The sequence below is a fragment of the Acanthopagrus latus genome, chromosome 8, assembly GCF_904848185.1.
Source record: "Acanthopagrus latus isolate v.2019 chromosome 8, fAcaLat1.1, whole genome shotgun sequence".
Classification (NCBI taxonomy): Eukaryota; Metazoa; Chordata; class Actinopteri; order Spariformes; family Sparidae; genus Acanthopagrus; species Acanthopagrus latus.
This window is the reverse complement of record NC_051046.1, coordinates 27,078,225-27,095,965: the sequence shown is the minus strand read 5'-3', so window position 1 is coordinate 27,095,965 and position 17,741 is coordinate 27,078,225. Positions and strand designations below refer to the sequence as shown.

The 17,741-nt window shown below is 41.8% G+C and overlaps 1 protein-coding gene across 2 annotated transcripts in view; it reads left to right on the top strand.

Annotated features, from left to right (window-relative positions):
- The window catches only part of necab2 (N-terminal EF-hand calcium binding protein 2), a 141,679-nt gene that overhangs the window by 93,849 nt on the left and 30,089 nt on the right, over nt 1-17,741 (top strand). Inside the window, exon 9 of one of the 2 annotated variants that reach the window (XM_037108592.1) lies at nt 3,911-3,967. The exons of the other annotated variant lie outside the window; for it this stretch is intronic. Within the exon in view, the coding sequence (XP_036964487.1) occupies nt 3,911-3,967 (57 nt within the window). The remainder of the gene's footprint in view (nt 1-3,910; nt 3,968-17,741) is intronic. 2 annotated transcript variants of the gene reach the window in all.

Genomic DNA, 17,741 nt, shown 5'->3' with positions numbered 1-17,741 from the left:
GAATACAGCATGGTTTGACTCAGAGCGACCCATATGCCAATGGAAAAGTCTAATTTAAAGCCAACTGTTGTTAAGCCCCAGGCTGGTTTAGGATTGGTATTGTGGCCAATCTGGGGATATTATAATGAATTGTATCAGCTGATCAAGGCAGGTCAAAAAAATTGGATCCTTTCTTTCCCCAACTCTGTTCGGTTTTGTCCATTTCTGCCTGCGAGTGTTGCAGCACTGCTCTCCTTAATAACAGGCAGCTACAGTGTGAACATTTTTCTCCACATATGAATACTAGAGTTTTGGTTGCATCATGATGAGTGGGCGAGTCTGTTTTGCCGCCTGGGTTTGCAAAATAAAGATTCCACTGGTAACAGACTTTTCTCCCTCATTAGCAAAGATTATCACTGTCCAAAACATTCGGATATCAGCTTCTCTTGCCTTGTTTGATCACTGCTGTAGAGCCTGGAGTGGACTGAGTGATTTTGCTGTCCCAGCAATTACAGCTGAGCATTACATCTTTTTTTTCTAGCAGATCCCATCAAGTCAGGATTGGCATTCATCCAGTTAAACTTTCATCCATATCGGCAGATAGCTGCTATTAAAGGACTCAGATCAGGACATTACTAGCTTTTAATGTTTTAAGGTTCAGTGAAGAGCAGTGGAAAATGGAAAGATAGGAAATTATCTCCTCCAGTCTGTCAGTGTCAAGGGGATTTTTCTTTTCTTTTTTTTCAGAGACTTTCCTTTTGTTTCTTAAGATCCTGACCTCATATAGGAGAAGTGAGTTTTAGTTTGCGCAGAATTCCTCTGAATCTACACTTCCCTCAGCTCTACAGAGCATTTTAGTGTCTTTCGGCTCATAAATTTTTACTTTACTCATTACTGACGTGTAATGTTTCGACTCACAGCCTGCAACTTTATTGCTAAGTTAGATTCCCCCTTATCATTTTCAGGCAGGCAGCTGTTGTTAGTGACAACAGTTTTGAAGAGGACATATTTATACATTTTCAGGTTTCCTAATTTTGTCTAGAAATTACTAGAATAGGTGTACATGCTTTAGCGTTCAAAAAGCGCATAAGTTTTCTGTCCATTGCTGCAGCATCGTATTCCCCCCTCCGTGTGTTTTCGCTCCTGTCTCGTTGAGACATCTATCCCGAATGCCCAGTCGGCTCTGATTGGTCAGTTCACACACACCTGAGCCAGCACCACTCGCCATGCTTCTGGTCAGCTCTGTAGTTCTCTTCTACCATGAATATAGGCCTCAACTCTGCGCATGTGTGACAAGGTGACGTGGTGTGATGTCAAGAAGTCATGGAATTAAAGGAAAGACTTCTGAGGTACAGGCACTCCAGAGGCCATGGACCTTGGACTTTTGAAACCTTGAAGAATTTTACACGCACAGAAAGCCATATAATAAAAACTCAAAGCGTAGTAGGTCTCCTGTGAAAAAAAATGTTGTTTTTCTCAAGAGTTTGAGGGAGAAAGCTAAGACGACTAGTGGCAGTCGGACTTACTTTAATCAAATTAAAATCAGCAGATTTATGCGAACATATTAGTCACATCCTGCTCATGAAGCCTCAGTGCATCAATATTGTGTTTGCAGCTCTTTACCGCTGATGCAAGGAATTAAAAATAAGTTCATTCATCTCAGTTACACAGATACTGACAAATAAAATGTCCACCTTGAACAAAGTCCATTGGGTAAACTGCACAACTACATTTTGGTAAAGAAAAGCAGTCTTTTGTGTGCAACAGCCAACCAACACACAGCGCTTTACCATCTCCATCCAGCTGTGACCAGACTGTGACGTATTAAGCTCAAAGCATTCAAATACCAATGTATATGTGTGTGTGTGTGTGTGTGTGTGTGTGTGTGTGTGTGTGTGTGTGTGTGTGTGTGTGTGTGTGTCACCTGCCCACTGTTCCAGACCTCATTTCTTTGACTTTCCCTGCTGTGTTTGGTAAAATCCTCAGTTACTCTGCAAAGCGGTGCAGAAACTCTTCATTCACAGTTCCATCACTGATACTCATCAGTCACCTTGGTGACGGGAACCTGCGGCGCTTACACTGATTTATTAGAATAGGTTTATATAACTCTGACTCACAGACTTTGAGAGGGAACAAGAAATCAATGTCTCATCATCTTCACACACAGTCACTCACAAACACACAGTCCATTAGCCACCTGGTTTTACTGACATCCAAAGAGAAGAACTTGAACCATTAATTGTGTCTTCTTTGCTTAACTCTTGTAAGTGAATAACTGACTGTTTGCTAAACTAAACCCTTACCCCTACCCTTAGGGCAAAACTCCTCACCAAGAGCTTGGGGATGATTTATATGTTTTGCTGTGTTTGTGATATTGCTTTCCAAATGCGGAAAACACAAGAGCTAATTAGCTAAATTGCTAGAGACTAACATAAACTGCAAAACATTAGCATGTCTCGCTAACTAACTTAGTACATATGGTGGGCACTCACAGAAGCGTTGATTCCAAAGGCAAGGGGCATAATGACTATCATAATATTGGGTTACAGGATAAATTAGAAAAATATCTGGTCACACTGGACTGGAAGATTTAATGCTTGGGAGCTAATTTGGTAGGCTAGCATATCACAGTTTAGAAGGACAGCTCTCTATTTAGTTAGGTGAACACACCTATAACTATTAGATAATATGACTTTTGCCCACTTTCAAACCTAAATTCTTGTAATATTCTATTGTTCATTTTTGACTTGTAAAGTTGTTTGAAAAGCATGAAAACTGAGGCAGAAATTAAACTATAAAGTTGACTGTCAAAATTTATTAAGCTATTTAAGGGTTAATTTAGGACAATCAGCACTTAAAATACTGTAACCAGTGGCTTTCCCTGTGTAAATGTATTTAACATGGATCATCATCTGTGAGGGTGTTGATTTTATGCATTTAACTATGTGCCTCCTTAAAGGTGCAATATGTAAGGATTGGCCACCTGTTTGAATTCATACTTCAAACAAATACGAGACAGCATATCACTGGAGCGATGCTGCCGACTGTAGATGCTGCTAGTTAATTAGCTCAGTTAACCGTGTAGCTAGCCGTCCTATTAGCTGACTCTAGTTTACCCGACTTTGGAGCTCGGAGCAATTTGGGAGTTTTGGCCTGGACCACCAGGGCCAGCTGCTTAGCATGCTAACCTCAGAGTTACTACTCCAGAGTTAATACGGAGTCTTTGTCATAAAGCTAAATCGAATATTTCTTCACATTCTGTTGATAATTTTTGTAAGTGTTTTAACAAATTGACCTTTAGCAGCCCTGTTTTTAATCTGCTGGAAACATGAGAAAGTCAGCTGGAGACAGTGTTTTTAATCTGACAGAGATTAGCATCAGTTTTTGTTACGCTAGTTAGCTCGAGTTCATAAAATCTGCTAGCGACAGTTGTCAGTTCACTTCATAATTTCACACAAATCATCTTTTAAAGCATACTACTAAAGTTATGAAAGGTAAATGTACAATACTATCATTTAATTTGTGTGAGACTGAAGAACTGCAGGTGTAGCAAAAGTAACTTTTATGTTTCAAGTATTTCCTACTATCTGTGGCTCCTACATCATGATGTTCAGTTACATTTGTACTTGCAGTGCTCTTGTTTGTTTCGGTCTTTCATGCTGATATAAGTTATTCTCTTTCATTTCTGGCTTCTCTTATTGGCATGCATCCACCTCCGCTCTGAACCCTCTCACTATACTCCCTGCTGAATTTTATTTCCATCTTTTCATGTCCCGCTTTCATGCCTGTTTCTCCTCTCAGCGTGTCCACTAACACCTCTTGTTGCAAGTGACTAATGTGTGCTTGAAGTTGTGGTAGTAGTAGGTGCTGTCGTTGGGCTTGTTGATTGACATGTTGCTGCTGTTGTTGTTGTTGTGCTTCTCCTTTGCAGACGGTCTGGTTTGATCTGCACCAGAGGCTAACAGACACAGATGGCACTGCCAGCGCAGTAAGTAGATACTAAATGAATAACAGTTGTACGATGCACTGTAACACACAGCCTCAGGTGCGGCGTCATTTACTGATTCCTTACAAAGGCCATCAGCCACTGCATCAGTACTTTAGGCTGAGTGTTACAAGGCTGAGACAAGACTTTGTGATGTAATTAACATGGGAGAGCACTCCCATCCACACATAATCCATGTCTCAGTCCCTCTCCCATGGGCGCTGATCTTTCGAATTATTTCCCTTGAAATGTGCGTGTTTTGTTTTGTTGTCTAGGCCTGAATAATGTATAGACGCTGAGAATTCTATGCAGGAATTAATAGTGTCACACACCACCTCACAATATCTAACACCCAGAGAAAATAACATATCAGCTGTCCCAGAAACACTATAAAAAAAACCAAAAAACTATTCCGTCACAAAGGCTCAACTATATGACACCATCTTCAGAGATAATTTCAGCCAAGCCTGCCATCAGATACAGCAGTTGTATGTGTGCAGCGAGGTAAGAGAGAGTGTAAGAGTGGAATCGATAGAGTCCAAAGCTGTTTTACAGCTCTGAATGCCTGCAAGAAGCCGTAAGCAATATGTATCTCAGAGAAATACAGATTTATTGTATTCACATGTGCTTCTCTTTAAACCCTCTGTTGTGCAAAGAGGATACAGGAGAGTAGGAACTACTTTCGCTAGAAAGAGCTCAGGGCTTTTGGTCATATATGTTGGAATGTGGTCTGGATGGTGTAGCTCACTACATTGATTCTTGATTATGAAACAGGGTGCAGGATTACTGGCACCAGTGTAAAATTACAGTACATTTACACCATAAGTGACAAATGCATCCTGGAAAAAAATGTATCCCATGCTGTTTCTCTTACATGAACATGCAGTACAATCCCAGCTGGATGACATACGGTGTGTGTATGGTTTTGTTTTTTCAATCTCAATCATTGTGGAAAACATTGCACAAGCCCTCTCCCCACGCCATCTGTTACAGGAAATGGATCAAAATACATACATCTAATTGATCAACATTTGCATTAGACCTGTCAATGGAAAAAAATGGCAGTTTATAAAGATTGTGCCACATCAGTGAGGTTCTACAACAATGTCAGAGAAGCCATTATTACAAGTGACCTTTAAGCTGCGGCTTTTTATAGCACACGTATCATTAATTTATCGCAAAAACCACATCAGAAAGATGATAAATAATGTAGTTCATAGCATCGTTGACTAAAACAGATTTACATTACAATAAATAGCACAACACAAAGAACCATACACAAACAGAGAAAACTGTAAAATAATACCCCTTTGTAAATAAAAGACTGATCACAAAAAAGTATCAAAATCATCAGTCTGTTGCATGAATCTTACATCTTCATTACCGGGAAAGCTGCTTGGCAGTGCATGAAGCCAAAAGAGCTCAAATCCCATGTATAAAGTCACCCAGATCCCAAAGGGCCTGCACACCAGAGACTGCCGCCGACTGGGCCAGCTAACATCCAGTTAAGTGCCCAGCTAACTTAAATGGGAATAAAACAATTTAATGATACAGCTCTACTACACTTTCCAAATGCTGGTGGGTTGAAAATCTGAGAGTGAGTAAATAACCAGGGTGTGAGGCTTATCAGTACAGTGGACTTTAAGAGCCAAACACATGAAACATTGTAGTTACACTCTAATCACTGTGGATTTGTCATTATTGCTGCTATAGTCTGATCACTGTCTTATGTGACTGGCCACTGCAGTGTAACTGCAAAGTAGATTCTGTTTTACCACAGCCGGCTGTGTTTTATTAGCAACCCTCCACTGTTTAAACATGCTATCCCTATTTAAATGAGTGGGAGGATTGGTGTTTTCAGTGCAGCAACTTATTCTGTCTCAATGAACTTTTCAGTGAAGCCTCAATGAAAAGTAGGGGAACCTGTGTCTGTGCCAAATGCCAGAACTTTTGTTCTTTTGCTAAAGAGCAGTGGTGACCATGTGGTGATGCTACAGGAGTGATCACCAATGCCATGTGACTGAAAACATGGATGTCTGGACAACATTTCAAGGCAATCCATCCAGTGGTTGTTGAGATGTTTTAGTCTGGTGGAAAACGGACCCACAGCCATGTGGCTCGTGTGGCTAAAAAAATCACTCAATCAGTGAAATACATCCGGCCGCAAATGTGTGCCACAAGGGGTAAAAAACTGAGCTTTTTCTGTCCTCTCGCTGCAGAAGACCAGTGTAATAATCACCTTTTGCACTTTGTCCACTGCAGCTGCCAAACAGAGTAAATTGTGTGACTAAATTGTCCAGTTTTCATGGGCACAGATGCAGAAGGGTTATTATAAGAGACTGCTCACCTGCACTGAGGGGGAGAAGACTCAAGTCATGACTCACCTTTAGAAAGCCTCTTGAAGAAACACTCCTAATGCACCCAACCAGGAGCACTTATTAAGTCAAGGACACAAGGAACAGGTGCAAGGAAGAAACAAGCAAATTAAAACAAGTAACCAGTAAAAAATAATGAGCTTTAAACAACAGGAGCTAACTCAGGGCACAGTCTTTGAAGAAAAACATCCCCCTTGAAACCCTGTGAAACAGTTAAAAAGGGAGTTTTTCAGCAATTACCATGCTTTCTGGGGTCCATTTGGCTGTTTGGTGGTCTGCTTTACAAAAGGCAAAGCAAACAGGGGCAAGGCAGGGAATTTTTGCCTTTGGGGTTATCATATTTGTTCACTGACACAGACTGGGAAAACACTCCACTTCAGTTCCCATGGTAATGTAGCAGGAGCTTAGTGCTTACTGGATGTGCAAAAACCGTCTAAAGAATTGTTTTTAGACGTAAAAACCCATGAATCCAAAGCACTTGGACTCTATGTAATTCAATCATTAAACATTCAATTTCAGTGTCAGAAGTCCTAATTTTAACATGAGACTTCATAGATAATGATAATGATAGTTAATAGATACGTGAACTTTCATAGATTAGAGTTAATTATTTCCTGTTAGCATGAAAAGCTGCTTCATGTCTCAAAAACACACATGCTTTGACGGGACTTGGGACATTTGTCAGTCACAATCGTCATGTACCTGTGGTGTGCATTTAGGGGCTGTTTACACCACAATGGTTTTTAAATAAAATGATAAGCTAGAAATACACAACTCCTATGAAACTATGTGGCCCCGCTTCTACGTTTGTTACATTTTCAGCCTGACAGCCATGCGCCAATAGGAGGACAACAAGTAAAATGGCGGACTATTGAGCTATCTTTGTGCTAATCCAGCAAAGCGCAGTTTTGCCACACCATGTCTGTGATGTGCCGGCTCATCGCTCTGTGGAAAAAAGCGTTTGTGTGCAGGTGGTCTCATTCTGTGGCATTTTAAAAGCAAAATTATGCCACAACCTACTGGCCTGGCATGCTACAGCAATGGTTTTTGAGGATCTGTGTGCACAAGGATTGTTTTCACAACGTGTTCGCAGGAACACACTTTTTTGACACATGTAAACGGGATATTGGTCAATAGACCATGATAAGTGTTCAATGTGTAGTGTAGCTGTACAGAGGGATTCAGTCTACTGTACTGACTTGCACACACTAGAGGTCTCTTTCATTTTCAATCTTGTTTCACCCTTTCTTCAGCTTGTTCCTCCTACATGCTTCCACGTCTTTTGTGTTTCTGTGGAAGTTCTGTGTGACTCAGGACAAAAGAGTAGCTTAACCATGAAATTAGCGAGCGATTACTACAGCAATTAGCACTGCCCACTTTGCAGTAAAGGAGATATCAAAGAGTCAAAGGTCATTGCTCAGTGGTGGGATTTGGTGGGACCAGTAAGCATAGAAAATAAATCAGCTGAGATATCAAATGTAAATGTCAGGGGAGCCCTGATAGCTGGCTGGTTAAGTTATGCTCGAACAAGCCAAGTATTTTCAACCTACTCTCCGACCAAGACAGAAGGCAAAAATGTTAGAGCTGGTCTGAATGTCAGCACCCAAGGACAAAGTATAAAGCTCACCATCACAGTGGGGGGGCTACAGCATTGTTTAAATGTACTTCAAGGAACTTTCAACTGGTTAAGAAACAGACACAAATTAACACTGATGCCTTTATATGATCTACAGTAACAGTTGAGAGCATCAGTCTGTATTATTAAAATTGCTACTTTTCTGCCTGTAACTGGGTTGGATTCCAACCAACACAATGTTTGATTGAGATGGCATGGTATGGCACTAAAAATAAGTGTCTTTGTTTAACTATCCTAACTGCCTGAAACGCCTGGTTTGGAGATTTACTTCCTTTACTGCCTTGCCTTTACTTCCGAAACGTATTTGGGTCTCTATGTAGTAGCCATTCTGCAGACATATATATTTATATATGTATCATAAAAAATATACACTCAAGTCAGTCAGCAGACATACAGTTGCTACTGTGATAACAAGTTAAAACATTATATTTGAAATTAAAGATAGTTACAACATGATAACTTGCCACTCTGAAACGTCCTGCTCTAGTCAAGCCTGTGTGTCAGTATCAGAATCGAACGTGTACGTGTAGAGTTATTTTGGATCACACTACCTTTGCATGACCCGCCCTACTCTGCCTCTGATTGGCTATATCCTGCCCATTGAGTAATGTGCATGTGTATCTCCAACGATTGACCAGAGGCGAGATATCTCACTCAATACCTAAAACGTGGCGTTCAAGACACAGTGTGAAAAGTGATGTTGCAGCGATGCACCATATGAGAAAAATAATGTGTTTTTGAAAATTAAAGTATGTAAACCCATTCTGCTAGGACCCCCAAATAAAAGTGTGAACCTGAAGAAAAGCATAAAATGAGCACTTTAAGACATCGGAGGGGTGGATTTACCTGACTATAAGTTCTGATGGAGTCTGCTTTACACACAACCAGAACATATTTGGTTCAGGCCAGACCCAGGGACAGACTTTGCTGCGTGTTATTCTCCTCTTCCTCCCCTCATGCCCTGTCCTGTAACACCAATCCAATAAAGGCGAAAATGCTCCCAAAAGGTTCCTCTTAATTTCTAAAAGGGGCTCTATGGAACAATTTGCAGCAAATTACAACTCTAACTGATTTCTATATTTCTGGATATATGTGAGCAAGCTGTAACATGACTTGCCACCATCCAAGTCTGTTCGACAACAAGTTTTGTTGTAATCCATTATGTTTACTGTAAATCAAATTAAAAGAACAGATGCCACTGCGATGCAAATGTCATAAGCACAAAGCCACAGACTCATTGTTTGGTGCTACGGATTGGTTGGTTGTTGTGCTATGGTCTTCTTCTTTCTTTCTTTTTTTTTCATTTAAAGAAGTCGTGTGTTTGTTTTTCTCCATCAGTAGTGCGCCAGCACAAATCTGCAACTAGGTGTAGCGTATTTCCTTTTGTTTGCGTCTTCCTTTAAAAAGAGGCACACTTCACTGATTACACGCCGACTTCTCTCCTGGCCTGGTGCACCTGTTTGATGACTAAATCACACATCTGGAGGCACGGTATGCCTCTGAAACCAAGTGAGCACGTTCAAATAAATCCATGTCTTTATTCCCAAACTCAAATAAAGACACAGTATGTATGCTAAAAAGGGAATGGAATGAAAACTCTTCCTTCATCCACCTCTCACCTCCTCTTCACCCCTTCATCTCACCCTCTTATCGTACCACTGAGTGTATCATCATCCCTCGAGCCCTGTGTTCCTCAGAAACCCCCCTCTCTTGCATCCAAACACAGATTACTTTTAACAAGGTCGCGCTCCTCTTCACCTTTACATAATTTCACCCTTCCTCCCACGGCCCGCTCAATCTATCCCCTCTGACCTTTCATTCTCCAGCGGAGGAAAGATTCAAACGCGATTAGCTGTCAGCTCGCCTCCCTTCAGTCCTCTGTCGAAGCAATCATCCCCCTGCTCGGCACAAAGACGCCTCTGTGAGTCGAATACGCACACTGGGGATCATAATACGATCATGTAGTGTATGATAGACACTGAGATACTTTGAAACTACAGTTGTTGAGCTGAATTAGCATGTGCATTGTCCTTGTAGTGGACACTTGAGAGCAGTGAGCAACCGGCTGACAATGATATCTGTCATGTGAAGTGGGTAAACCACACGCACTGTTTCTTGTCAGGCTTTTGATCCGCTGGAGCCAAATGGAAAAGACGGAATAAAAAGAGAGGAAGATGAGGCTGAGAGAATAGGGGGGAAAAAAATGGTTGAGTGGGATGGAGGGGCGGATTATGCTGTAATAAGAGAGAGAGATATAATAGAGATGGGGTTGGGGAATGAAAAGAAGAAAAGGCCAAAGGGACACAGGCATGTTTCTGTTTTTAAGAAGGGATGTTTTTAATAGCGCCTGAAGTGCTTTTTAAATCCCAGCAGCACAAGTTCGTCTTGCTCTCCTCCTCTGTTTGTTATCATTGCCTTCAGTATCTCTGCACAGCTATGTTTATCTAAATGAAACACATAATTAACTAGAAGGCACCAGAAGCACAAACCCACGCCGGCGCTCTGTTATTTGCCGTCAAATGCCGCAGTGTTCAAATTATGGTTTGTCTTCTGGGTTTGATCCTCCACGTAAAAAAAAAAAAAATGTAACGTGAGTGCAATGATGCCTGATGGCTGACCTGGATACTGTGGACCTGACCACTGGCTCATAAATTCCACCAAGGCAGCAGTTTTGTGAGTCTGTACTTAACGCGGCGGTGTCTCTTTGGCTGCTGCACACACAGTTGAACCCTCAGCCTTTCAGCCTCCTCGCATATACTGAATAAGCAGAAACGTCTAGCATCTTAATTCAAATAGAGCTGGAATAATGACATATGAGGTACCATGCACCAGTATACATTTTATTCAATGGGAAACCATGGATGTCTAAAATTTAGCAAAAGTGTTTAGGGCCATCCGTCTGGTAGGCGTAGAGATATTTCTCTGTAAGTGAAAACTTTTAACCGCTGATGGCGATCACCTCTGGGAACCTTGAAAGCCTGAAAAAGAAGGGTTGGCAAATCTATTCAGTAGTTGTTTAGAAATTTCAGTTAGGAGTCTTGGATCAGCCAGCCAACGTATACGGCTGAAAAGATTTGGACCTAAATCCATAGCGCTGAACTATTCCTTGGGGTGAGCGTCACATTTCAGCCAAACACTTCCTGCAACACTTTCTATTACACACTTTGTCTCGCCAGCACCCAGACAGACACACCATAACTACTTTCCAAATTCATTAGCAGAACAGACCAATTAAAAAACAATAACAGATTAATGAAGGGAATGTGTGGGAAAACAAAAGAGAGGTGACAAGTCTGCATCTAAAAATAAGAGAGCTGTGCTACACGGTAAAGAGAGGGGAGGGGGGAATGCAGAGAAAATCAAAGCTGGGAAAATTGGATCACAGAAGAAAAAGATGTCAGTTTGAAGAAGCAAATTCACGCGGTGATTAATAAGGAAGAGCTTCCGCGTGTGGCTTAAATATATAATGAAGAGCTCCAATAAGAAGTGGATAAATGAAACAGACAGTCAAGAGGTGAGAGGAGAAAGGGAAGTTCACAGAGGGACGTTCAGGATGCCGTTAAGACGGTTATGAAAAATAAATCAAGAGGTTATAAATATGGATATTACCGTAGGAACAGGTCCCGCACTCTACAGCAGCTCCCGCACAGATGGGCCTGCTCTTTGAATTAACTATAATTCTCAAACACCACCAGTGCTGACTCAGACCAGATGGAGACGTAGTGTGAAATAGGTCCCAACTCACGGATAATGCGGGTCAGCTGCACGTTCATGCGCTTTATTACTCGCACTGTAAATGTCATTCAGCTGAGGGGTCATTTTGTAAAACCGTAATATGAATATAAGATTCTAGAACAGTCTTTTGTTCTGTCATATTTTGGGAAGCCAGAGGTGGAATTGTGCTGTCCTCAGTGACATATACAGACACAGGAGCACATGGTTTTATTGATGTTTGTTCATATCTGCAATAAACATTCAATTGTGCAGGATTTTGTGGCATCGAGTGATGGGGCTGCAAATTACAAACAACTGGATACCCCTCGTCTCACTCTTCCCTGTTTGGCCACCTCAATCGCGAACAATGTGACAGGTTCTTTATGGAGCCAGTGTTGTTCGTCTGTTCCATAGAAACTTGGACAACCTGGTGGACATGGTGGAAAAGGACCTACTCCCACTGAAATGGCTAATTCTAAGGAAACAGAGTACAGCTTTTACACACCTTAGGAGCAGAAAGGATGACTCCCGCACACTGTCCACTTCATTTACAGTTGAGTTGAAAGGCAAAAAAAAAAAAAAAAAAAAAAAGGCCTCAGTACCGAAATGTTGTTGAGGAAACAAAAACACAGTGATTCTTCATTTCAGGTGATAACAGACTATTGAAAACATCATTTTTGAATATTATGTTCCATTTGTGCCTATAGGTCCCCTTAAAAATCCTCCACACTGGACCTTTAAAATTCATATACAAGTATTAAGCATTATGAATGTTAATTTCTGATCTGCTTTATCTGCTCTGAAGTCACTGATTTGTAAAGGTCTCAGAACAAAGCGAAAGTGCTGCTCCAGTAGATCATGGGGAGAGAAAAAAGTCATGGAACTCAGCAGGACCCAGCAGTGCCTGGAGCGCATCGGGTAGCACGAGGTACTGGTTGTTAAAATTAAACAGTGTTAACGGTTTGGTAGGTTGGTAGGTCCCTAATCCTCGCCAGGAAAGAAAAAAATAATTAAGCCCCGGGCAAAAAAGTGTGTTTTTCGAAAACGTCACATCATGCAGCATGGGCCTTGTGTCACCAAATGTGCTTTCGTTTCATGTAATTCCAAGTAACGTCTTTAGAGCTTTCAGTCAAAGACAGACTATTTTACCATTTCATATTTAATTGTTTTTAGGGTTTTACACTAATCTTAATTGCAGTACTATGTAGCATTAAAAGGTCTTGAAAGTCTTACATATGGCTTTCTGGAGCCTGCAGCTGCGCTCCACTGAAGCGGTTGATTTGACATCACTGGTAAAGATGTTTGTGTGAAGTGGGGCCCTCCCTCGCATTCATTTCCCCCATTAGCATCCTCCCCTTCTGACTGCTTCTTTTAAACATCAGCTTACCACCATGTTCAGTGAGCTTTAAATGTTAAATTCAGCTACATGAGCCTTTTCTTCTCCTTTCAGCCTCCCAACTCACACAGCTCTGAGACTTCTTGCCATTCTCACAGGGGTGTTTTGTGAGTACAAGGTGCTCCTATTGAAGAAATTATTCATAAAAATAGCCTCGCCAAGGCGATTGCATAAAAGTAGCATGTACCAGGTGTTACTCAGCCCAGCAGTCTGCCACTTACACTGCAGTGAGTTGTAAGGTGTGGAGGTATTGCTGTCGTATATCATATCAAAGCCAGAGAGAAACTGCACAAAATAATGGGAAGGGATTTCTCACTGATTCAGTTTAGACTAATGTTTTATATAAAAGAACTCAGAGGGTGAAGCTTATGGCTTATTGACAGTGAGAAAGCTTTCATGACACAGGTCAGCAGCTGGAGGGAAAGTACGTGAAATATTGAGGAGAGCAGTCATTGATCGGAAATGTACCAGAATACTTGTGTTTCAGACCTGCAGACCTGCATCAAAATGTAATGGGTATCCTGGCTGCTCACCCTGTCCAGCGTGTGCCACGTATCAAGGCCGAGTCGATTCCAGACCGGACGTTTTACAGCATGTCATCCCCTCTCTCTCCCCCACCTGCCCGTCCTGTCTGTCGACAGCTGTCATTGTCTCAATAAAGCAGTAATGCCAAAAAATGTTTAAAGAGAATGCAGGAGGGCAGCAGGGTGGTGAACCACCTAGAGGCAATTATAGCTGTAGGACTCTTTATTCACATGATCGCCTCTAATACACGTATCCCTGAGCAAGAGGAGGGCTCGGCAGCACAGTTTGACCTCTGACATCTATGTGGATGCCAGAAAGAGACTTCTCCCTCTCAGGAGAAATAAAAGCAGGATACCAAACAAGAAAGTGTTACAGGTTTATGAGCCTCAGCTAAAGGTTTCGATGTGTGCTATTGTTAACCCCAGTGTGAGCTCTGTAGAAGCCATAGCCCTTATTTTACAGATTGGGAGGGGGCACCCTTTTTACTTATTTGTATCAGGCCAGCAGATATGAGTGACTTATAAAGGATAAGCCTAGCAATATCTGATATTTTTCTCATTCTCGACAAATACCATTAAAGATCTACATCCTGCAAATATTCTCCTAAGCTTTTCCTCTGTGGCATGGAGCTCCATTGTTGTTCAAAAACTATTCAAAACACACCAGTGAGCCACACTGTTGCACTGGTGGACATTTTCCTTCATTTCTGTCAGGAAACATCATTCTGAGTGAATAGATAAGATTTTGAACATCAGTGAGAAATATGTCTTTGGCTGTTAGGCCCCAGTTGTGACTTGACATTGTTATATTCCAAATCAGACATATTATGCTCATAGGTTTACAGGCTCTAATACCAGATACCCAGCCTGCTCTGATTGGTCAGCTCACATACACCTGACCGAAGAGAACAACAGAGCAGCTGTGCTAAATCAATTCTCATGCTCCAAACTAGCGGCAAGGCATGAATGCAAATGCGCGCATATTCAAATGTATGACATGAAGAAACAGTGTGATGTCACAAAATCACAGAAGGCAGACTACTGATGAGGCATTTTAGGAGCCTTTTTTTCTGTTGGAGAGAGGAGCTTTTGTAGGTGTGGACATTGACATTTTTCAAGGAACCCCCCAATACAGCCCGGACACTGATGGTGATGGGGTGGGGATGAATGGCTGAAGGTGAGACTTCATGAGGTGGACTCTGATGAGTTGGACCTACGCTGAATATGATGAACTGGAGGCGAATGCGGCGGAGGAGGGTCGCAACGATTTTTCACGGAAACGACAGCTGACGACAGCAGAGAGGAAAGCGGTTTAAAGTTTGATGGCAACGACATGATTGGTTGACTCAGTTGTGGCGAAATCTGTTTTGTTTAGCTGGGAGTGAATGCCTGTAGTCAGCTGATTTAGAAGTAGGGAGAGAGAGAGAGTGGAGACTGAATGTGGTCTCCCTGGTTCAACTGAAATGCTGAGCTCCACAGACCGTATTCATACAGAGGCCATATTCCTCTGACATCAGCTTCAGGCTGAGAAGCGAGCCCTATAAACATAGGGAATTTGAGAAATTGCTATCATTTTGCTGCTACCTGATTTATCAGTCACTGAAAAGGCAATAGACAGTGACAATCTGGAGGGACATCAGGCCATATTTTAAGGTAAAACAACATTTGAAAACCCTTTACCTTCTGTTCGACAACAGCTGACGTTTGCATTCAGCCACTTCCTAGCTGACATTACAGTTTGACAGTGTGTCATGATACAGTAGGAAAGACGTAAAGTGTAAATACACTGGATATAGGCTAATCGAATGGTTATATTAGCTAGGAAGTGGTTGAATGCTAACATTGGATACCAATATGTCCCTCTGGATTTCCGCCACTTTTTGCTAAACAACCAGGAAGTGGTTAAAGGGTAACGATTTGTCAGGTGGCATCATCAAACACTATCCCGACGTTCGAACTCCATGGCATCGCAGGAAAATGTCCTCGTGTAAATACAGTCCATTACCATGAACAAACACATCGTAGTTTATAGCGGCAATTCAGCACGCACTGTGTTCCTGCTGTAAATACTCACCACAACACCAAATGTAATTATTAATCCGCTGCTGAAAACAGTCCCCAACAAATGCTCTCATTCCTTCAGCGTGATTAACGACAGCACCCGTCTGTGTTAGCCGAGCCCTTTTAAAAAGGAAACTGTATAATTGTAAATGCTAAGGATTTATGTCTCGGCATTGAAAAAAAATCAGCTGAGTGCCACAGACAGAGTGGCCTGAAAGTCTTGAGAGAATGCATATGTTGTTTTGTTTTTTTTTCTGTCATGACATAATGAAAATATAGAATTGCCTTATCCTTTAAGGCCAGAGGAGTCTTCTTTTCTTTTCAGCAACAGCCCTGCTTGTTCACAGTCATAAACAGGTCTGCAGATAAACTGGCTAATGGTATACTGAAGTGTTATTGTAGCACATCTGAAGAAATTAGGTGAGAATTACAAGAGAGAGTCCGTGTGGTCCTTTTAATACTCGCTCCAACTGCATCAATAGCCTGTAAATTGTAAAACGTCTGACTGGGTCATATTAGGCTTCTCTAAATCAGCTGTGCCCCACAGCTGTGTTGGTTTGACAAGTCTGATGAGATCTGGATCTTTTCGCCGTCTCCTGTCCTGATGTATGAGCAGCGGCACTTGTTCCCTGAATGGCCCGAATCCCCCCGGGGTCTGCTTGTGTCCTCAGCGCTGGATTTTCTCTGTAAATTCAATAACCGCTCCTACGTGCATTAATCAACCAAAACCCACACTGCCTCTCTCCTCCCTCCCTCTCTCTCTCTCTCTCTCTGTTTTTTCTCTCTCTGCTTGCTGTTTGTTTCTTTCTCCCCCCTCCCAACCCTCGCTGTCTCTGCAACACAATTTAGGCCACTTAGCCTGCAAAACTGACAGCTTGCTCACTGTATCTGTTTCTGTTTCTGTTTCTGTGTGTGTGTGTGTGTGTGTGTGTGTGTGTGTGTGTGTGTGCGTGCGTGCGTGCTTGCGTGTGTGTGTGTCATCTCCTTCGTCTCCGTATATTTTGACTTGCCCTTTATTGCCTCCCATCTCTCGTTAATTGACCTTATTGACCACTTTGTTGCAGGCTTTTATTCAATCGACTGACTGCACTGAAAGGGCCCCTTTAATCTATTTTGGTTTTCCAAATGAAGACATATTTTTCTCTCTGCAAGAATAACACACTTCGGTGATCCATATTTAATTATTAACAAACATCAAAACAGAGTCAACCGAAGAGAAGGCAAACAGTCGGCGCCCCCCCTGTTGCAGCACACTAACAAGAATGCTTTTAGAAGATTTTGGGTGAACGCAGCAGAGGGTCAGAGTGTGCGAAGGCGAGCAGCAAAACAAACCAAACACCCGGAGGAGGAGGTGGAGGAGGAGGGGAAAAAAAACCTCAGGATCAAAGCCCAGAAATACACACAGACGCGCAAAACACACACGCAATACGGAGTCAGCTATTTTTAATTTTTTTTTGTTATAATTGTCTTTTTGGAGTCGGCACAGCATTATTTCACTCACATTCAGGGCTCAATGGATGTGAATCACAATGTCGATATAACCATGGCAGTGTGGACAATAGAGGGCTGGGGGGGAGACAGTCAGGCAGTTAGGGTGGTGTGCCAGATATATAGATGAGGAAGAAATTAAATGGGAGTGTGAGATGCAGCTCTCTGGTGTGAGTCTCCACTACACTGAATACAAATCAGGCTGGGGATGTAATGAATACGACACCTGTATTTGCTCTTGACAAATGAAAACAAAACTGACTCCGGTCTCTGTAAGTTGCTCTTCAGGCACTCAGGTGGTCGAGGCATTGAAAATCAATAATGATAATGTAATGTATATTTCCGGCCATTTGTGTGTTATTGTCTATTCCATATTTTTTACTGTGTTTATATTGTGTCTCTGTTGATATTCTTATTTTTTATTTATTTTTTTTTTAATCTTTCAGTTATTTTTGGTATAGTTTTTTTTTTACCACTCACTACAGAAAATTCCTTGTATGTGAAAATGTATGATTCTGATTCTAAATCGCCTGAGGAAACTCAGTCAGCATGCAACCTTCGATGAACAGGTCACTGAACCATT